We start from the raw sequence: 17,483 nt of genomic DNA, 5'->3' as shown, positions 1-17,483 counted from the left end.
ACCATATTTACTGTACGTGGAGTAAACATCACATTCACATGCCAATCCCTTGCAGCTCTCTGATGATTCATGTCAGACTTTCTTCTATCTTTTCTGCCTGACCATGCGTATATGACTTAAATTATTAAGATAAAAATTAAATTATCATACATACTAGTATTATATCCCCGCAGGGGGTTAAATTTTTTATTTTAGTATTAGAAATTAATTTTAAAAATATTAAATTATAATTATTTTAAAATTTGTAACTACGAAAAGTTAAATGTATTATAATTATTTAGATATGACTTACTTTCCAAATATAATTAAATTTAGAATTTCGTACTATATTTTAACCAAAATTTCCATGGTAATAATTATGTAGCAGGATGAGCATAAGTAATTTATTTTATTAATAATAAAATTTGGTGATGTAATTAGATGAAATTGAATATTTGTGGTCTCATTAATGTGCAGTTTACACGAAAAATAAATTTCAAAATTTGGATTGAATTAGTTCGTTACTTTTTTTTCTTCTTTTTTTTTCCCAACCGATAGTAGCAGTGACTAAATTTTTCGTCACAAGTGTCCTCTAAAAGACAAACGGTTAGTAATAAAGCGCGTTTTATTCTTATGAGTGGAGATTGAACTCCTAATCTCATTATCCACTTTTTGTTATACTTCGATAAGTTCCATTTAACAATAAGACTTGCGGGTAATATTGGGCTTGATATTGGGTCAGTTTTGTCCTTAAAACCCATAAAAATTTGACCCGCTTATTGGAGGACTCATGGTTTTTCTATGGCCGGTAACCCAAGTCAATCCATTTAAAAAATGGGTCAAGCCTCACATAAAGTTTTTTAACCTGGTCTAGGCTTGAATTTGCAAAAATAAAACTATTGTTTTGTTCCTGTTTCCCACAGTTTTGCTACCATTTAACTATTATGTTGCTACTGTTTTGTTGTTATTTTTTGGATATTGTATAATTATGATTTTATTGTTAATTTTGCTTCTATTTTAGAGGCATTTGCTTATTAAGTTACATCTATATTAGTGTTATTTAAATATAAACACTTTTTAATTTGTTGAGAAATATTTCTTTTAATATTTTAATATTTTTGATGTATTATATATTTTTACTTTTTATATAAAAATAAAATAATTTTTTTAATACCAACCAAATCCAAACCTATCAAACCAACCTAAAATTTTATTAAAACCTAACTTTACCATGGTCTAATCATTATTAATATAGCATAACTATATTTGGAAAGAAATAAGTAAAGTTTGAGTTTTTCATTTTCATATGCAGTAAATTACATATAAACTATTCACATTTATATATAATACACCATAATTTTAGTCCGTAATTGTAGACATTATTGGAAATAAAATATAAACAAATATTTTTGATTTTTTATTGTTTATATTTATTTCAATTATATTATTCTTTATTTATTTATTTTATTGCAATATTATAATGAAAGTTGAAACACTTTTTCAATTTCCATTTTCTTGCATTACGTAAAAACTCAATTTTCATTAAATTTATATATATATATATATATATATATATATATATATATATATATATATATATATATGTACTTATGATCACCAACCCGAAAATTAAATAAGATCCGGGTTGGCTACCGCGATTCGTTTAGGGCCCACTAAATAGATGCGAGCAAGTTTAACCATACGAAGCTCACAAGGGGAGCTCGCGGACTCAGCCGCACACATCAGAGGTTGTTCACAAAGGGATCTTGTGGTCTTTGCTCGCATATGCCCAAGGAGCATCCAGCAAGCAGCCTAGAGCAGTACACGTATCCAGCATGCATAGAGTTTACTAAGAACGTCAATTCTTTGAATAGTAGCTTTGTACATAAATATTTCAGCCGCACACATCATAGGGTGTTCGCAAAGGGAGCTCGCGGTCTTTGCTTGCATATGCCCAAGAAGCATCTAGCAAGCAGCTCAGAGTAGTACACGTATCCAACATATGCATAGAGTCTACTAAGAACGTTAATTTTATGAATAGTAGCTTTGTACATAAATATTTGATTGTCCCCTCTAATGAGACACGACGAAAAAGTACTCAACAATATATATAATGTCAATATATGTTATTTACTTAAAATATCTTTAATGGTAAAAATATTTTCTAATGTTCAATTTTTTCATTAAAAATAATATAAAAGAGTTTTTAAAAACTCTTAATCTTTGAGTTTCCCAATACTGGATTAACTGTTCATTGGAGAATTTCTAAAAACTAACGCACCGTAATTTTAATTGGTATACAAGGAAAAGAAAGGAAAGAATCTCATCATCACGACAACCAAAAGGGTTAATCGCAACATAAACACTTTCATGTTTTTCACTTTTTTACGGGGCTTCCACTATTTGTAATTTCCTCATTAAATATTATTTTTTAATTGATTCTAGGGTAAACAATTAAAATAGCCACTTTTGTTTACCTCATGTTACATTTTAGCCATTTATGTTTGAAATGTTACATTTTAGTCACTTATGTTAACATGTTGTAACATTTTAGACACTGAGCCGTTAATTGTTGTTAACGGTGTAACGGTAAGCTGATGTGAAGCGTTAAATCATCATTTTAAACAAAAAATTTAGGTTAAATTATACAACTGGTCCCCATATTTTTTTTCGCTTTGAGCAATTTAATTTTTTTTATGTTCTTCCAACTTTCTTTCTTTTTTTCTTTATTTTTCATTCTCTTCTTTCTCCCTCTCTTTGATTGATCTTCCCAATTTAAATTGTTCAAAAAAAGTATAGAGACTAGTTTTAACAAATGAAAAATATAGAAAAATTACGTTAAAAGAAATAGAGAAGGTAAGAAAACAGAGGGAGAAGGAGACGGGAATGGAATAAAAAAAGAAGAAGGAAAGTTCAAAGAACATAAAAGAAAAAAAATAGCTCAAAACAAACAAAAAAATGTTTGAAATGATGATTTAATGTGCCACTTCACCATGATGCCGTTAACGACAGTTACGTTTAGCAACTAAAATGTTGCAACACGATAAGTAAGTGACTAAAACGTAACATTTCAAACATAAGTGACTAAATGTAACCTGAAATAAATAAAAGTGACTATTTTATAATTTCCTTTGATTCTAATATCAATTATAAATTTTCTTTTAAAAGTGATTCTAATATTATGGTTTTTAAAATTTTTGTAATCATATCATCTTTAAAACATTAAAAATTTTAAAAATTATGAACTAATTTATTTAATTTTATTTATTAAATATAATAATCCTATGCGGGTAAAAATATTAGTTTTTATGTATGATTTAAAATGGGTAAATCTCATTAGTCACCTAACTATTAGTATTTTTTATAATTTTAAAAAGTTATAAAATGATTACTCAATTATTTGATTTTTTCTTTTTTGATCACCGATCATTAAATAATTTAATATTTATTCTAAAAAATCGAACCCTTAACATTTACATATTAAACAAGTTTGTAATACCCAATTAGCTTTCAACATATGTAGTTTGTAACAAATCTATATCATTGAGGATCAAAGGATGAAACTTTAGACCATGTGATTCGAGGATGTATTGTAGCTTCGACCACTTGGAAGCGGTTGGTTTAGGAAGAGAAACTTGTCGAGTTCATGACTATTCAAATTCCTAAATGTGTAAACAAGAACCATTTTAATCCCGGTTATTTTGCTGGGGACTGTAATGGTTTGGACGTGCTCTTTGGTATATTATGTTGGAATCTATGGAAGCGTAGGAATAGATTCATCTTTGATAGTAATTTTATAGAGCATGAAACGGTACTGGAAAAGAGTCTGCAACTGCAACAACAATGTAGTCGTGCGATGGAGAATGCTGAGAACAGTATCATAAGCATCGGATTGAGAAAAGTGAAGTTGGTTTGCCGGAGGAAACCTAATTTGGGATGGTACAAGTTGAAAATCGATGGTTGCTCATAAGGCTTCAACTGGTGTTTGCTTATGGGGGTATTATAAGGGATTGAAATGGGGAATGGGTTGTTGGGTTTTCTAGTTCCTTGGCTCATGTTTAATATGAGATGCGGGGGTGTGGGTGAGGTTGAAGGATTCAAGCTTGATTGGAGGAATGGACAGAAATGATAGATTCTTGAAGTGGATAGTATTGATAGTATTAATTGAAAAGTGATGTTAAATATGGGGAGTTTAACTTAATTCAAAAAGTTCGAGATTATTTGAAGAAGAAGTGAGAAGTGATTATTCAACATATTTATAAGAGAGTAATAAACTTGCTGATGGCCTGGAATAGATAGCTTGAGAGGGCAAACATTACAAGTGTTTTTCATTATTCTTCTCTCGTAGCGATCAACTTGGTGCTAATATTATTGGTGCTATGTCATCAAGAGTCTTCTATTATAATATATATATATATATATATATAAAGATTTCCTTTCATTTGAATCTTTTATCTTAAGCTAAAGATCAACTAGCAAACTTAGAAAAATAAAATTACAAAACAAACCCTAAAACAACATTACAGAAGCTTACAAAATAATGGGGAAGATGATCAGCAAAAGAAACCGAAGTTGCCATTGTCGAAGTTAAGAGCATAACTGAAAGGATCATAGTGGAAGCTGAACTCATGTTTTGATGTCCTAACCTTCATTTGTCTCCTTATCTCTGCTCTAACCTTCAAAAACATGCTCCTCAACTTCCTCTTCCCTTGCATAACCGCCACTTTTGGTTCAAAACATAACCCAACCACTCCCATTTTCCCTTTAAACAAAAACCCAGAACAAGCAACGCATATATAGAGAGCTAAAGCAAAACAAGAGCACAGTTTTCAGTTTCATTTCGTAGATTCTAAAAAAGCTGTGTTAGTGGAGCAGTTAACCAGGCAAAGGTCTTTCTATCTTATCTGCTGTCATGTCACTGGCAACAAAGCCTACGGCGCTGTCTCTGGTCTTTTGTATAACAAGATTCTGAAAGAGAGATAACCCATGATATTGGCTGAGAGTTACCTTTTTTGTTTCATTTTTGTAAACGTGACGCCATTAATACACAGGGTTTTATTCTTCTTCTTTATTTGATTGATTGGATTCTTAGATTTTTCACTTTTTGGGGGTCTGATAGATAGATGATTAGGTTGGATTTCTTTTGATTTATACCTTTTTTTTTTTTTTGCTTTGTATTATCTTTCTTTGTTGTTTGTGTGTTCTTTTAAAGGAAAAGCAGAAACCTCTTTCTCCATGAGTAAATATATGTTTTCTTATTGATCATTAATATTCCAATTTGATTTTTACTTTTAACTGACATGATATATCAGATTTTATATAATATATTTTTATGAGTATTTTTATTTGATTTTATATTGAATCTCGAGTAAATTCCAAATTTAGTTAATGCTCTCTTGATGTTACTTTTCATCATCTATAAAACTCGAATTTAAATTTTGCTCTCGTGGTATTAAGTCTAACGTTAATTTAAATATATATTTTTTATTTTATTCTTTTATTTGTAGTTATAATATGCTGCCAACCCACAAAATTTTTAGGGATTAAAATTAATTTGTATTTTCTATTTTTACTATTTTAATAGCTTGTATCTTTATAATTTTTAAATGATTAAATTAAAATTTTATCTTATAATCATATAAAAATTGAGTAAATATGTAAACTAATAAAGAATATAAAAATTGAGCCCAAAATAAATATATAGAAAACTTTCCCAAGTTTGAGGCTTTGAGCCCCCTCCTTCCTTTTTAATTTTAAGATTTTGGGAAACATAAAATATATATTGTTGGTGTTAATAAATTAGATAAGAAATGGGCAATAGCCCAATGGGTTAAAGACAGCCTTTCTCCGTTGTGATATTAAGTTTGAATCTCTTCTCCTCTTTTAAATTCATAAATTTTCAACAAAAATGCCATAATATATATACAATCATGCGTCTAAATTAAAAATAGGGGAATTTGCAAATTGTCGTCCCTTGCTCCTAATTTGGAAAATTTGCAGTGCAACCTTTAGGAATTTAACCAATTCACAACTTGCTCCTCCCCAAAATTCAAATAGAATTCTATCATTTTTTTTTATCTTCTTTTCCTAATTAGAATTTTAATTTGTCCATTTTCAAATCCTAATAGAAAACTGCCTTCTATATTTCTATTTATTCTATTTTTATTTTATCTCCCTTTTCTTTATACCATATTTTCATGCTAATGGTTGATAATTATTTTGTTTCCCTGAATTAAATAATCCTCCGTACAATTGTTCTGTCTATCAATTTTGTAAATGTTGTCAAATAGCATCCTTAATCCTTGCCAAGAAATAGTAAGTACATTTCGTTCAAAAGTTTAGATCTCGAATTTTTGTAGAATTTCTATCTGACGTTAATCTTTCAATTCAATTACTCAATCTTTTATGGTTATTGACAAATCTCTCGATATATTAATTAATCATAAATCAATCATTAATTCATGTGTAAATGACATTTGAATGACCTGATTTAGGTGCGCCGGATCAGAATCGAGCGTAAAGAACGTCGAACAAGCTCCCGATGAAAGGTGTGTGTTCTTTTACAAGTGAATTGAGGCAAAATCGTGCCTAGGATAAGGTCACACGGTCTCCCACATGGGTGTGTGCCTCTAGAACCCTAGGATAGTTCGAATCTCACACAACCAAGAACCCTCCACACGGCCTGCTACATGGTTACATGGTTGTGTCTCCCTTGTAGCTTAATTTAGCAATTACCACATGATCACGGTTTGTTACACGGCCTAGCCACACGACTGTATAACCCCTCCACATTGTCCATAGCATCCCACATGGTCCAATCACACGACCATGTGTCCCCTGTTTCTCAAGTTTTACAGTTTTGCCAAAAAATTTTATGATTTGATCAGTTTAGCCCCTGAATGATTTCAAAAATATTTTTAGTGTTTTATTTAATCCAATTAAGTACATTGTAACATGAATTATGTTAGAATCCATTATTTGATTGACTGAACTAATATGATATATATATTTGCATGAATTGTGAACAATACATATGTCTATTGTATCTGTATTTGTAATTGCATGTAAAGTATGCCTCATGTTATTGTTAAACCGAACACATAAAAAGCACACAAGTAATACACGAACACACTAAAAGGAGAAAAAGACCGAGACTAGGGGAATTTCGCAAGGGATGCACCCACAAAGAAAGCATAGGCGAGTAGTCACTTCACTCAATACAAAGGATAACTTGAAAACATAGAGGAATTTCTACAAATTAGGAAAGGCCTTCCAATCCTAGCTTCTGAAAGAAGAGAAAAGATCAGACCTGCAACCCCATCACAGACAGCGAAGACTTCGAATGACAAATTGACGGTATTTGTAAATTTAAAAGAAACCTACATATATTAATTGAATTTTTTTACCATATAGTTATATTGAAATATAATTCAATTTGCAATTATTATTAAAATAAAATTTTAACTAATTTTAATTGAAAATTATTAAATATAAAGATGAAATATAAAAAATATAAATGGTAGAATTGTCCTCTTATTTAAAGTTTATTTAATAGATAAACTTTAGAAAGGTTAGTGTATTTTAATCAAAATTTAAAGGGTAAGTGGATGTTTTTATACCTCAATAATATTTGAATACTTTTCCTCTCATTTATATAATTGAATAACAAACAATGACTTATTCAGTTCAGAAAGAATATTTAAGTTAAACGTTAATTAAATTAAAATTCAATTAATAACAAATATTTAAATTTAATAAAACCTTATCAATAATGTTGAAATTTATATATTAAATAAGTAAATGATTAAATTTATAAAATTAAAAGTAAAAAATTAAACCTTATATATTTTACTATTTTTAATTACTTTTTATTCGTAATTATATGTGTAGGTCTCGTATTTGTATTTTAATTGTATTGTATTTGTTATACTAGAAAAGAAGAAAAAATTGGTACTAGTAAGTAAAAGGGCTAATATACCATTTGCTATCGATATTTAGCTTCAATTTTTAAATTGGTATCTAAATTTTTTAGTTTCAGTTTAGTATTTGAGTTTAATTTTAATATTTAATTTGAGAGTCAAATTACATGGTATAATGTGATCCAATAAATATTTAATTTGTGTGCTTGTGTATTTAATTGAAATAAAAAAGTAATCAGATATCAAAATGAAAGGAAAATCAGAAACCAAATCAATGTTGAAACACCAAACAGTATTAAATCTTAAAAAGTTCACCCAAATTATCCTTGTAATTAGCAAACTAGGGTAAATGTTTAAACATTAATTACGCATTAAATATTCACTTAAGAAAAAAATTACCAGAATCCTAAAATTTGATGCTCTGTCAACGTCGCATACTCACTAACCCCGTTTTCTTCCTTTCCTTGTCCGAAACGCTGCCCCTTTGCTTCGCTCTCTTTCTTTTTTTTTCCTATTTGTTTCCTATTTTTTTATCAGATTTTATCTTACTGCGCTTTAAACAGTTCTTTGAGAGGGAGGTTCTGTCTTCTTAAACGTAGGCAGTTCAAAAAAAAAAAAAACTTTAGCTTCGTACAATGAAGAATCCTAACTAAGGTAGGGTTTTTTTATTTATTTAATTGATTTGATTAAATTCGAATTTTCTCTCTCTCAATTGACCTTTTTTTTGGGTCTCAATTGTTTATTTTTTGTGAATGTATGTTTTATGAAGTTTGAAATTTTGAACTTGTAACGAAGTGGAATTGCTTATTGGCTTAGTTATTTTTTCTTCGGGGATTTAGTTGTTTGGGATGTTGTTTACTTGGTGGAGGCAGGGGAGGGAGCAATGGGGCTGTGTAGTTTTGAGAAAAAGAAAATTGAAGAATCTTTGACGGGGGTGCTTAGTTTGTGGTAGTAATTATGGGTGATTAGTTTTTGATTGATTTAAAGCATTTGACTCGCTCAAAGAATCAAATGAGGAATACCTGTTTTTAGAAGAGGGGATCTTGTGAATGAATCTGGAAATGATTTAGAAACTATAGGGAGCACTATAATGGTAGTAATACTTCAAGGTGATTGGGTGCTGCTTTAATAAGGAAATGATGAACGCATTTTCTTTTTAGGAGAAAGAGGGAACCCCTTTTCATATAGAATTAAGGTTCTTTATCGTGCCATTGGCATATAGGTGTACTTCTTTGTATAGAAGTGAATTTACTTCCTTGCTGCTCCTCCAACTGCTTGTTGTTTGTGATTGCAATAACCGAAATGCCTAATTTCATAGATAGCATTTTAAGATGAATGGTAAAGTTTAATTTGTTTGCTTGGGTAAAATCATAGCTTAAGAGTCTTAATTTGTTGATTTTTGTACTTTATTAACAAATGACAATTAATTTTTTTATAGAACTTCTGGTTTGTATCAAGTCATGATTCTGATGTTTTGTTATTTTATTATTATTCAAAGCTGTTGCACTTATTTACGTAATGCTGTTTGTAAGGAAGTGATTATCAGATGTTTGACTATGCAGATCATCTTCGTGATTTCATTGTTTCAGTTTGTAGGAGTTGCACTTTCTTAAATGGATGGATTTGCAGCTTAACTTCAAGATGCTCAATCCTGGTCAGCGGAAATATTGTGTACTTATTTGTTTTGTTTTGTTGGGGTTTGTAGATGCTAGTGTTCTATAGGCCACCACACTACACTAATGTATCTTCCCACAGGTTGGGTTTCCTTTCAGGAATCTGCTTTCTCCTTTGGCTGAGGAGAATAATTAGCTCCTTAACTCTAATGGCTGCTACAAATCCGATAGACATCAGTTCCTCTGATAGTGAGTTGGAGATAGAAGATGATGAAGACAAAATTACCTCATCTTCAAGGCCTCTTCCTGAATGGGCAGTTAAACATGGCACAAATTCAAGGGGTACTGGTTAGACATTGGTTTGCAAACTTACCATATTGTTGATGCTTCAAAGTTCAATGTTTTATTCATAGTGATCCATATAACTATATTTAAACATGCAGGTCATGCTAGGCTGTCTCAAACGATTCCTTCTCCCAGTCAAACACAAATTTCTAATTTAAACCCTTCAAATGTAAATAACCATGCGCAGATAAAAATTCCGAGACATGAGCCCAATGACAATGTTAAAGCCTCAACTGTAGTTATTGCCCTAGATGATGATCCTGAATATTTTACTGGGAATGGGAATATTGGTCAGCCTTGGACTGTTATTTCTCGAATTGCTAATGGTTTTGGTACTGATTTTGAGAAACTGACATCTCAGCAAGCTTTAAAGAGGACTCTTCCTCCTTCTCTTCAACTATCTGGACCAAGTAGCAAACCCTATATTTTAATTGATAATGTGAGCAGCAATCTGATTCGTGATTCTCACGGAAGCTCTAACCTTTTGGCTGGCCCTAGCTTTTCCAATTGCCAGGGATATATTGGAGATCATTACAGCAGGGGTAATAGTGATGAAATTATGATGTACGGAAACACTAGTAGGATCCTTCCTCCAACTTTGATGCATGGAAAGTCTGTTAATCATACACAGATTGCTGGTCCTGATGGCCATGCGTATCGTGCTGGAGTAAGTGAAGAAAGATTTTCTGTAAATGATGAGAGAATGGTTTACCAAGCAGCACTGGAGGTATTTCTTGTTGAATCTGAGAGTTTCCTTTTTCCTGCCATGATCAGACATTTGATGATCCACTGCACGTTATGGAAATTTGTTATATCACTCTCAAGTCTCTGAATTCTTGCATCTTACATATCGGGCTGGGGTGATATTATTTTGATAAAAAGGAGTTCTCATTATGATGTTTTTTATTTTTATTTTTTTATTTTTGTAAATTACAAAGCCTTTGGTTATTTAAGACAAACTTCCTGGACTTCTGAGTTTTACATCATAAGCATAACTTCATTCTCTTTAATATGTTAATTATCTTTTCTGGATGATATTGAAAGCTGACACATATACTATCATGTAAACATTGGAAGTCCATATGTGAAAATGCAGGCTAAAGTTGTGTGCACTGCAACTATGTCGCAATTGTGAACTTAATAAACTTTTATCCTAAAATTATGAAGTATGAGTTTGTACATGATTTCTTTTCTTGCCTTTTAGCTTTTGTGCCTTTCTTCATGTGATCTGTGCACATGCAATAATATTTTATTGTCTTCTTTATTTCGCTAGTTGCTAAAATCTAGTTCTATTGTATGTAGAAAGATTAAATGGACTTATGTTTCTTGCAGGACCTCAACCAACCAAAAGTTGAAGCTACCTTTCCTGACGGTCTTTTGTCTGTTCCTCTTCTCAGACATCAGGTCATATTTTTTACATGTAATTGATGTTTCTTTGTCTTATGTTGGTTACATGGGTTATTATTATTGTTTTTGGGCATCTTACATGTGTTATTTAATCATTGAATTTTGCAGAAGATTGCATTAGATTGGATGCTTCAGAGAGAAACAAAAAGTGTGTATTGTATGGGTGGAATATTAGCTGATGACCAGGTTTATTGTTTAAAATCCCGTGTCAACATAAAAGCTGATCAATGTGCCTTCATGCATATTTTGCTGCATAAGATTTCTGCTGAGACTGATTATGGCTTGATCTTGCAGGGCCTTGGTAAAACAATCTCGATGATTGCTCTTATACAAATGCAAAAGTATTTAGAGTCCAAGTCAAAATCAGAAGATCCAGAAAAGCACAAAACTGTGGCACTGAATTTGGATGATGACAATGATAATGATAATTATAACGATAATAATAATGATACTGATGAGTTGGAAGAAGTGAAGCAGAAGGGAGAATCTGATGATTCCAAGTCAGTTCCGGAAGTGAGTACTTCTGCCAGGGCAGTCAGCAAACGGAGGCTGTCGGCAGGGACATTGGTTGTGTGTCCAGCGAGTATTCTTCGACAGTGGGCCAGGGAGCTGGAAGATAAAGTTCCGGAGGAATCTAAACTTTCTGTCCTCATCTATCATGGGGGTAGTAGAACTAAGGATCCTTCTGAATTTGCCAAGTATGATGTAGTTCTTACTACATATTCAATTATAACCAATGAAGTTCCTAAACAACCTATTGTTGATGATGATGAGATTGATGAAAAAATTGGGGAGAGATATGGATTATCTTCTGAATTTTCAATTAACAAGAAGAGGAAGAGAGCATCTCACGTTGGTATGAAGATGAAAAAGGGTAAGAAAGATATTGACAGCTCCACTATTGATCCTAGCGCTGGTGCACTAGCTAAACCAGCTTGGTTTAGGGTGATACTGGATGAAGCCCAAACAATAAAAAATCATCGAACACAAGTTGCTAGAGCCTGCTGCTCTCTTCGAGCTAAGCGTAGGTGGTGCTTATCTGGAACACCTATACAAAATGCTATCGATGATTTATACAGCTATTTCAGGTTCCTGAAATATGAACCATATTCAGTATATACAGCATTTTGCCATGGGATAAAAGGTTCTATAGCTAAAGACTATGTAAAAGGTTACAAGAAGCTGCAAGCTATTCTGAAGGTAGTAATGCTGCGACGCACAAAAGGTTATTTCCTTCTCTTAACAAATTTAGGTGGGATTTTGGTGTATTAGGAGAAAGTTCATACGTTGGCCCTATAAACTATAAAAGTACTCCATATATTCTCTTGGTATGTGGCATTTAGGCCAGTAACCGCCCACCTCCATTTTGTAGATTCATCCTTGTTATGCAGAAGCGGAATTCTTTTGTGTATGACAACTATCAGTAACTATAACTGTATTATCTAACATAGATGTGCTTTGCTTGAATTTAAGCTTTGAATCTCTATTGCTGTTTTGGCTGATTTGATTAGCTTCTATCTAGCATCCTTGATTGATGGGGAGCCGATAATTAAGTTGCCGCCAAAGTCAGTTCTCATGTCTAAAGTGGACTTTACAGCTGAGGAGCGGGATTTCTATACCCAGCTAGAAGCTGATTCACGTTCTCAATTTAAGGTGCCATTCATCCTTCTTCCGTATTCCCTTTTCAAGTTGGTTTTTGAAACATGCATGACTGGTGTACTTTCAATTGGAATTGTCCTGTTTTAGTTTGCAACAAGCAGCATGCTCTTTTTTGTGTTCGTCATATCAAGCTTTTTATAATCCATGTGGGTGCATATTTGAAATGTGAAATTTGATTCAGTATTTTGTACGCCAAAAATCATTATGTTTCATTTCTAGTCAAAATCATATAGTTTGGGAAATGATTCTGGTAAAGTTTTCTGCTTCAACAAGGTATCTCCACCTTCCAGAAAGGATTCTTCTTTTTTTGGTTACTTCTAGGTATAAGGAGGTTTCAATCAGGGATTTAAATTGCGGTCGCGATCGCGTTTTCGGTCGCATTGCGTTTATCGCGGTTGCGGACATAACGGATGCTATTGCGGTCATTGCGGGTATCGCGGTCGTGAATTTTACACTACTTATTGTGTATTGCGGGTATAGGACCGCTATATAACGGCCGCTATTTCGGTAACGGACCGCTATTTAAATCCCTGGTTTCAATAATGTTGCAATGTAATTAAGAGTTTGTAGTCTTATCATATAGCAAAAACTTGTTACCTGATTAAGACATGGGATGATGCAGGTGATGAAACCATGAGCTGTGCAGGGATATGATAAATTTCCTATGGCCTTTTCTTGAATAATCATTTGAAACTATTTCGTAAACCAATATAATGAATGGGGTTTTTTTGTGCACTTTGTTGAACTTAAGACAACTAATCTTGTGGGTGAGTGCTGTAATTTTTCTCCATCCGGCTGCAGGCTGTAAGATGAATAAGAACTTACTCTCCCATAATATTATAACTTGTCTGTGTTTATGTGATTGCAGGAGAGATATTGAATTGGCAGTTTGTATCTAATTTCATTGCATTAGTGTTTAAAGTAGGCAGAATCACATGCCTCTTCTTCCTTACTATCTAGAACCTTTTGATATGTTTTAGACTTTAGGCAAACATGGAATCTTGCAGTAAGTTGGCAGCCAAGGTATACTGCTCAATCTTACTAATTTTAACAGTCACCTACTATTAGTGCTAGGTAAAAATTGAAAGTAACTTGTTTATACTTCTTTTTAAGCCTTATAGGGCAATTTAGTTCCACTAACTTAATATTAGTAATCTGGTCCAATTTTTGTTGTACAAAATCATAATGGTTGTTAAGCTTGTATGAATGTAATTGCCCAATAATAAGGTTTATTTTTTTCCCAATTTGAAGATTCAGTTCCTGTATGTTAGTGAAAATTGCTTCGTGCTGTCATTTACAAGCAGTTCATTTCTGTTGGTGTCTTGCGAACGTATCATGTACAATACCTTGGTCATATTTCATGCACGTTAGTCTGACATGATGCTGTAAAAATGGAGTAACCTAAACTTTTGGCTCATGTGGAGATTAAATCATGCGTTATGATATTCTCTATCATGTGATAGTTACATCTTTTACTATGTAATTGCTACAGGCATATGCAGCTGCTGGCACGGTGAACCAAAATTATGCAAATATTCTTTTGATGCTTTTGCGCCTTCGTCAGGCTTGTGACCACCCACTCCTTGTCAAAGGATTTGACTCCGACTCCATTCGAAAGTCTGACTCTGTTGGACAAGTTTCTGTGGAAATGGCAAAGTCACTTCCTAGAGAAATGCTGATTAATCTAGTGAACTGCTTGGAAGCTTCTGCCATATGTCTTGTATGCAAAGTGAGTTTTTCTTAACCTAGCATTTTACATATAGATGGCTCTATTGCACATCATCTGAATGTTGTTTCTACAGCAATGACTTATTTGTAATTTTATACGATGGTATGTCCGAGGAATATAAGCAAGTTTCTTGTCATGGTAGTTTTTAACATTTTAAGACCAAAGCTGAGGCAATTTACATTTAATATGTTCAATCTAGGAAGTAGGACTGAGCAACAAAAAACTGAGAAACCAAAAACTGACCCGATCTGTGGTGTTTTGGACAGTTTTGGTTCACAAGTTAAAAAACCGTGGTTACACGAACCAAACTGAATTTTATTTTTAATTTAATTTATAACTAATTTTAATATTTTATGATGTAAAAATAAATATTTTATATTCAAAATAGTGAAAATAACTTAAAATTACTATAAAAAAGTATTTTCTAAAAAATACTATATAATAGTTGTTGATTATTTTTTATTTGCTTGAAAAACTAATTTTTTTTTAGAAACATTTATGAAAAAGATTTGGAAACTTTATCAGATAATGTCCAAAAGCCTTATTCAAGCTCTTTTTGTTAAAATAAAGTTAAAAAAAGAACTCAAAATTAAAATGGAAAAACTGAGAATAGAACCGAACCGAATTATTAATGAAAGTTTAAAAAATCCAAAAAGCCCAACAGAACTGAACTCAGCCCTACTGGGAAGAGTAACAAATTTTTGGAGTAAGGGATGTGGCTTTCTTGAAGTGTGTATGCGTGTGTGCTTTCCTCTACTCAATAATTACCTGATGTTACCTTTAATCCACTATGGTATACGTGAAATATTTTTCAATTCCAACTCTCTTAGTTTAGGGATAGTGAGCTGAAAAGCTTTATTATTTCGGAATCATCTGTCTTATTATTCTAATGCGTAATGCTTTTTACAGGATCCACCTGATGACCCTGTTGTTACCATGTGTTGTCATGTTTTCTGCTACCAGTGCGTGTCGGAACATCTGACTGGTGATGATAATACATGCCCTGCACGTGGATGTAAAGAACAACTTGGCGCTGATATAGTTTTCTCTAGAAGTACTCTTAGGATCTGTATTGCGGATGGTTATAATGGTAGTCTTGTGCATCCTCAGTTTGAAAATTCAGTGATTTTACAGGATGAGTACAGTTCATCAAAAATCAAGACTGTCATTGAAATTCTGAAGTCAAAATGTTTATTAAAGAATTCAAGTCTGGAATCGCAGAGTGCTATTGGATGCAGTGAAACTTCTTTGTCCTCTGAGCAGACATATAAAGAAACTGACCATTCAGGCATTAGAGTTGTAAAGCGCACAACAGTTTATTCCCACTCACTAGCTGACCGACCGATGAAAGCAATTGTTTTCTCACAGTGGACTAGAATGTTAGACTTAGTGGAGCACTCACTACGTAATCATAGTATAAACTATAGGAGGCTTGATGGGACAATGTCTTTAGCTGCGCGAGACAGGAATGTCAAAGATTTCAATAATGACCCTGAGGTTTGTTCTACCACATGAATTTAAGGAATTTGCTAATGCCAATATTTCTTAATGGGCAAGTTGGTTATTATTCTGTGGACTTGGGTTTGTATTTTGCATATATTCGTAAACGTTTTAATGTTTTAGCTTACTGAATCAATACTGTTGAACATGATGTGATTCTGTTTCTTCTGACTTCTTGCAGTCATTGATTTCTTGCAGGTTACTGTGATGCTCATGTCGTTAAAAGCTGGAAACCTTGGTTTGAATATGGTTGCTGCATGTCATGTTATCCTTCTGGACCTTTGGTGGAATCCAACTACTGAAGACCAGGCTATTGATCGAGCACATAGAATTGGACAGACTCGTCCTGTTACTGTAACTCGAATCACCATTAAAGACACAGTCGAAGATAGAATATTATCTCTTCAGGTACGTTCTTTCTATAGATTGTGCGATGACTCAGATTTTTTCCAAGTAAAGATGCTGATGTCATTTATGTAAGCTAATTGGAATATTTAGGTCTTCTTTATTCTGGTTCTTGTATATTGATGGATCAACAGTGAAAGCAATTACATTTCCTGTACCATTAAAGGCCAGAAATGTTCAATTTCAAATAGGATCTCCATAACTAAATTTGCCACTTTGATAGTTAGGAAAATGGCCTGCAACATCAAGTTTGCAGCAGCAGCAAATGTTTTTTATAGACTTTGAAGACGAAGAATTTGCATTCTTGGCAGACTGATGAATATTTTCGTTGTGAGATATTTATTTCTTCATTTGCCTTAATGTAGGAGGAGAAAAGAAAAATGGTTGCTTCTGCTTTTGGTGAAGATCAAAGTGGGAGCTCTGCAACTCGATTAACCGTGGAAGATCTCAGATATCTATTTATGGGTGATTAGCCATCTCCATTTTGTTGCATTCTCCTGGCATTTTATGTTCCTCCTTGTAGTTTCCATCAAAAAGAGTGAGATTTTTGTAAATTAAGATGGTGACTCTCAATTTTGAAGTCTAGAGGCAATTTTTTGTTCCCATCAAGTGCAGACATAGGAAGGCAAGGGCATCTTGTAAATATTTTAATTATTTTGTAATGCATATCGAACCTTTTTAGTTATCATAGTTAACCCTTTTTGTTCGTAATGTAATACATAGTGTTATTTCCGGATTACTGCATGTTTGTTTTTAAGGTTTCTTTGTTTCAGCTTCAAAACCCCTACTTTCATCACTGAAGAAAGGATAATGTACCTATTAGTTCCATTGGAGGGTAAGCATGCGACAAGGCTTGGGTTGAAGGTCTGACCATGGGAAGCAAAGAAAGCTTCAGTATGGCCTCAATCAAGGTACATTTTCCACCAT

The 17,483-nt window shown here is 32.7% G+C and overlaps 1 protein-coding gene across 1 annotated transcript; it reads left to right on the top strand.

The window, feature by feature from the left end:
* The first annotated feature begins 9,444 nt into the window (after nucleotides 1-9,444).
* LOC105794997 (helicase-like transcription factor CHR28) lies at nucleotides 9,445-17,295 on the top strand. Its single transcript, XM_012624416.2, is given in 12 exon segments — nucleotides 9,445-9,552; nucleotides 9,654-9,703; nucleotides 9,705-9,859; nucleotides 9,955-10,583; nucleotides 11,189-11,260; nucleotides 11,372-11,449; nucleotides 11,558-12,488; nucleotides 12,786-12,916; nucleotides 14,415-14,651; nucleotides 15,561-16,148; nucleotides 16,350-16,559; nucleotides 16,922-17,295. Coding segments are annotated over 12 exon segments (3,297 nt in total). The 3' UTR covers nucleotides 17,030-17,295.
* Nucleotides 17,296-17,483: the final 188 nt, after the last annotated feature.

This window comes from Gossypium raimondii, chromosome 3, assembly GCF_025698545.1.
Source record: "Gossypium raimondii isolate GPD5lz chromosome 3, ASM2569854v1, whole genome shotgun sequence".
NCBI classification, from domain to species: domain Eukaryota; kingdom Viridiplantae; phylum Streptophyta; class Magnoliopsida; order Malvales; family Malvaceae; genus Gossypium; species Gossypium raimondii.
Note: the sequence above shows the minus strand (reverse complement) of the source record. Positions and strands in the feature narration are given on the sequence as shown.